Genomic DNA, 5,222 nt, shown 5'->3' on the forward strand with positions numbered 1-5,222 from the left:
AGTGGTCTGTGGGATCACACGAGGCTCCTGACTAGGGTTCGCGACCTTAGTATCGATCGTGGAGTGGCCTAACCAGCGTCGCTGATTGGAACCTGCCAGCTACCGGCTGGACTTGTGGTTGATGGCCTCCACGACGGTGCCCCCAGTGGAACTATGATTTGGCTGGCCTGTGGCCAGGGTAGACTCAAGAGGATCGAAGGATTCATAGTGAGGCCACAAGAGAACCAAGAGCTTAGCATCATGAGCACCGTGAACGTCCAGAGTCTTCAGAAGAAGACTACGTTATACAATATAGTGTTCATTCCTCCCCTTGTGATAATCTTTATATTATTTATGGTGACAGTGTTAATTATATTATTAAGTTTTTGCCTTTATTTCCCTTCCCTTTTATTTTACTTGCATTACGGATCACATCCCTTGAAAGCCACTACTAGCTTGGGGCCGGATACCCTTCCTCTAACAACATCAGAGAAAGAACCCGGTTGCGACCCGAGAGGGCCGTAACAATCCCCTGCCGGTGACGCTTACACGCCGGCTAGGGGAAAACCGTTGAGACACTTAGCTCACAGTGCCTGGCTTCCTTCCCTGTATCTGGGTAGCCAGAATTAACACTTTCGCTCGGGGATGACGCAGCATTGCGTCATCCGTTTACTGGCGGTAATGCCGGGGATGACGCAGCATTGCGTCATCCACTTTAAAAATTCGCCAAAAATCAGGTTTTTATCCGATTTTTTGGGGACTGGTTTTAAAATGCGCGCCGATGTCTTCCCATTTTCTTTGTTGCGCCTAGTGGCCCTCAGGCGGCGCGGCACACGCCGTCGGCCCATTGTTTTCGCTCCACTGTTGTGACCGGTATCGCCTCCCTTCGCTTCTCAAACGTGTGAACATTTCGGCTATTTTCCGTGGCTATATTTCTTACTGCGGCTTCAGAAACTATCTACGCTTACTCCACGATGGATAGTGATCATGAACAAGGCCCTTCCAGGAAGAAAATTGCAAAAGAAAGGCGTGAAAAGCAGAAGCTGAGTAGTGTACAGGAGAAGTACAAGCATGTGAGACTAACTCCCTCAAAGTTTCAGGCTGTATTTGACGATTTGTCTGGGTCATCTAGTGATGAAACTGATGTTGGTATTGATACTGATGCAAGTAGTGAACATTTAGAAACAGAGACGGCCGATGAGGATTTTGAAAGTGATGAAAGTGAGGACAGTGAGGAGTCTGAGGTCGAGATTGCCACTCATGCACGGCGTGGTACTGGAGCTCATGCTAGAGCCAGACATACCACACGTACCACACGTACCCCAGCACCAACAGATTCTGATGATGGATGGTGTAGTGACAATACTGCACCCTTTGTGGACAATTTTACAGGTACACCAGGCTTGACTGTTCCTGTACCTACCACTGTTCTTGGATTCATTCAACTCTTTCTGACACAAAAATTACTGAAATATATTGCCTATGAAACAAATTTATATGCTTCCCAAAATAAGGCAGGTACTGGGCAAAGTACAAAGCATAGATGGCAACCAGTGACAGTGAAGGAAATTGCTAGATATATGGGACTGACGATCTTGATGGGTATTTGCCCGTTGCCAAGACTTAGAATGTATTGGCAAACAGGCAGATTCTGGCACATACCTTGTTTCAACACCTTCATGACAGGTAAGCGATTTGAAATGATTGCTAAATATTTCCATGTTTATAACAATAAGTCCATACCACCAGGCCAAGGAGTTGACAAACTTATCAAAGTTCGCTCACTCATGCAATATCTCCTGAATAGATTCAAGAGAATATACATTCCCAATAAAAATTTGAGTTTGGATGAAGGGACAATGCCATGGCGTGGCCGTCTATCTTTCAAGACCTATAATCCCAATAAACCAGATAAATACGGAATAAAGCTCTACATGCTAGCTGAAGCCACCAGTGGCTACATTTATGATTTTGAAATCTATTCAGGAGTTGGGAAAAAGACGATTGACACAGTTATGGCCTTGATTGAACCACTGAAGGATAAAGGTTACCATTTATATATGGACAACTATTACAATTCGGTCAGATTGAGTGAGGCACTACTTCAAGTAGGGGTATACACCTGTGGTACCCTCAGACTGCAGCGTGGTGCACCTAAATCCCTTCAGATGCAAGCAAAGGGTAAAGTGCCAATAGATAAAACTTTATTCAAACGCAAAGACAATACTTTCATAATTTTGTGGAAAGATAAACGAATTGTTTCACTCATAACAAATTGCCACAATGCAGAAACACAACAGGTTCAACGCAGAAAACGAGTACGGAATCGTGATGGAACAACCTCAGTGCAGCAGGTAACTGTCAACAAGCCGAATGCAATCTGTGACTACAATACAAACATGAAAGGTGTTGATCACTTTGACCAAATGATCAAATATTATCACTTCACAAGGAAAACACACAAATGGACGAAGAAAATGACCTTTTATTTTGTGCAAATGGCTATCTACAATGCTTTTGTGATGTACAACTACTACACAACAGATAGAAAGAAACTGACATTACTCCATTTCCATGAACAAGTCATCGCTGCACTATTGTTCTATAAGTCTAGTAACTGGCCTGAGGAAGATGATGACATCCCACATGCTGCTGATGTCAATGCCACTGGAGCCAATGTTGCAACACCAGGACCATCAACACCCAGAGCTCCAACAGCAGGACCTTCAGGTGTGAGGCGCCCACTATTCACTTCACCTGTACCTGCAGACTTACCTTCATCATCTGAGTCAGGAGACGAGGCTGTGATTATCACTAGTGGTGCTTCTGCTGCAACAAGACCCCGTATTGTGGATAATCCAGACCGCCTCAAAAGAAACTTGTCCCATACCCAAGTAAAGATACAGAAACGTCTGAGGTGTCGTGTGTGCAAATTGTCGGGTAAAAGGAAGGACACACACTATAAGTGCAAGACGTGTGATGTGGCATTGTGTCCTGCACCATGCTACAGCAAATACCATCGAAAGAGAAAATTCTGGGCCGATAAGCAGTAATGCTTGCCCACCATCCACTCCACCTATACAAAACATGGGTTGACCCTGCAGGAAACGTTTTCCAGGAGCAGGTGGAGTGGATAAAACAAATGTTCAACCCATGTCATGTTCAACACACAACACTGAGGTGGTAAGTGCAAATTTTTTTATTATTTATTTATTTATTTTTTTTTGTTCATACTTTCCCGTATTGTACAGGCAATGTTGTTCTTCAATTGGCCCTTATATGCACATATCCATCTGAAGAATTCTATTAGGAACATTTTCATACCTAAATGAGCGCTGTAACACGAAAATTGAGATTACCACCAGGAAATAATACTAAACATATGTGGGCGGGAATTGGGAGTGTAGCTGGAAGGCGTCTGAGCGCTCACTCACGGCTAACGCGTGGCCCGTCTTCAACTCGTCGGCGGTTGGAGCGTGACCAGGTTTTTTATTTTATATGTTAATATTCCTCTAGAGAATTCTATTACGAACCCATTGAGACCAAAATGAAAGACCTAGGACGAAAATTGAGGTGACCAGAGTGAAAATAGTGAAAACATTTTATCGTGTTTGCGCGCTCCCGGGTAACTCGTTCGCACTTTCTCTGCTTGCTGCGGGTAATTAGCCGGGCTTTTGGAGTTTATATGCATTTAGTGCTGTAGAGAATTTTATTGCGAACACAATGATACCAAATTTAATCTCGTAGAACGAAAATTGAGGTGACAAAGTTGAAGAGAGTATACACTTTTCGGAATTGACGCGTGCTTCCATGACACGCTGGGGCCCATATCGCCCTGTCGAGGGGTGGCGCGCGGGGTGCGCGAAAGTGTTAATATTTATGCTAACAACTATCGCGAGTTTTCTGGACAGCTGAGGGTGTCTGCTTTCCAAAGACACCTAATTACGATCTTCTAGCTGCTATAACAAGAAAGTTAATATTTTGTGCACTCCTGTGCACTCTCTGCAATTTCCTGAAGTCAAAATGGCAATTTGCTTCTTCTATCAAACATGTGTAAGCTAGCCAGAGGGTCAACCTCTAACATAGGGTAACTCTGTTCAGTTACTTTATAGCTCCTAAGGTATGGTAATTATGCTTGCAAACTGCATATGATCTGAACAAATCAACAAGAGCCGTGACGAGGATTCGAGCCTGCGTCCGAGATCATCCCAGACGCTGTCTTAATCGACTGAGCTACATGATCGTAGCTCAGTCGATTAAGGCAGCGTCTGGGATGCTCTCGGACGCAGGTTCGAATCCTCGTCACGGCCCTTGTGGATTTGTTCATTTGATGCATCACGCAATTGTGATTTCTGTGTGCATATGATCTATTACACCAATGTCTGTAAATCATAAGAAAATTACAACCTAATGCATGATGTAAATCAAAACATTAGTCTAGTTTCTTTATATATTATTACATAGACATATAACACGGTTTGTATGTTATTCCAAATTAGGTACTAATTTGAGGCTCCTGGTGAGTACCTCCTGTTTCTATTACCATCCAGGCGAGTATCCTACTTGTTAATGAACATTTGCTATTTAAAATTTTGGAGAACAGCCTCATTCATAGCACGATAATACATACCTTCACCAGTTGGATAAGCTGTGGACAGATTAGCTGGAAACAGGTAGGCCGTAGCAGCCATCACAATAAACAGCCGTAACACAGCAGACGTCGTCACCAAACTTTGTCTCTTTCTCGCCCTGTTAATCGTGACTTTCTTGTTGTGTGATTTTCTGTGGCCATTGTGGTGTTGACTCATCATTGGCTCTCGCCACAACTGCTGCTGCTGAAGAGTACTTATGGGTGTGCAGCTTCTTGCCCTGATCCTGCTGCTGTTGTCAGGCACTCTTCTGGCTGCTGATCTTGCTACAGCTGGTGTCTTCGTCAGATACTGCTCTTGCTCCTAGCAATGTTCTTCACTGTAACAGAAAAGAGATAAAATATTGCAATTAAAATCAAATTTGTTTATAAAATCCAAATGCTTAAGTTATTGCAATGCAATAACGTATGCATTTTATTTAAGTCTTTATTTCTCATTTCTTGCTGGAACCATTTAAACCTTCCTATCAAGTTCCACTTTGTACTATGACCATTCAAACCTGCCTGGCGAGTACCTCCTTGCATAATGACCATCCAAACCTGCCTGGCGAGTACCTCCTTGCATAATGACCATCCAAACCTGCCTGGCGAGTAC

General features: G+C 43.5%; 1 protein-coding gene across 1 annotated transcript; it reads left to right on the plus strand.

The window, feature by feature from the left end:
- Positions 1-953: 953 nt before the first annotated feature.
- On the plus strand, positions 954-3,032 carry LOC138358477 (piggyBac transposable element-derived protein 4-like). The gene is made up of 2 exons (XM_069316470.1): positions 954-2,385; positions 2,524-3,032. Exons 1-2 carry the CDS (start codon positions 954-956, stop codon positions 3,030-3,032), a joined length of 1,941 nt encoding a protein of 646 aa, XP_069172571.1.
- The last annotated feature ends 2,190 nt before the right edge of the window (positions 3,033-5,222 follow it).

This window comes from Procambarus clarkii, chromosome 83 (genome assembly GCF_040958095.1).
Source record: "Procambarus clarkii isolate CNS0578487 chromosome 83, FALCON_Pclarkii_2.0, whole genome shotgun sequence".
Classification (NCBI taxonomy): domain Eukaryota; kingdom Metazoa; phylum Arthropoda; class Malacostraca; order Decapoda; family Cambaridae; genus Procambarus; species Procambarus clarkii.

Bases quoted from the DNA above. Each gene is read 5' to 3' on its own strand.
- LOC138358477 (XM_069316470.1), top strand. From the start codon at position 954: ATGGATAGTGATCATGAACAAGGCCCTTCCAGGAAGAAAATTGCAAAA. The intron at 2,386-2,523 runs GTGTTGATCACT...ACTACACAACAG, and splicing joins CTACAATACAAACATGAAAG to ATAGAAAGAAACTGACATTA.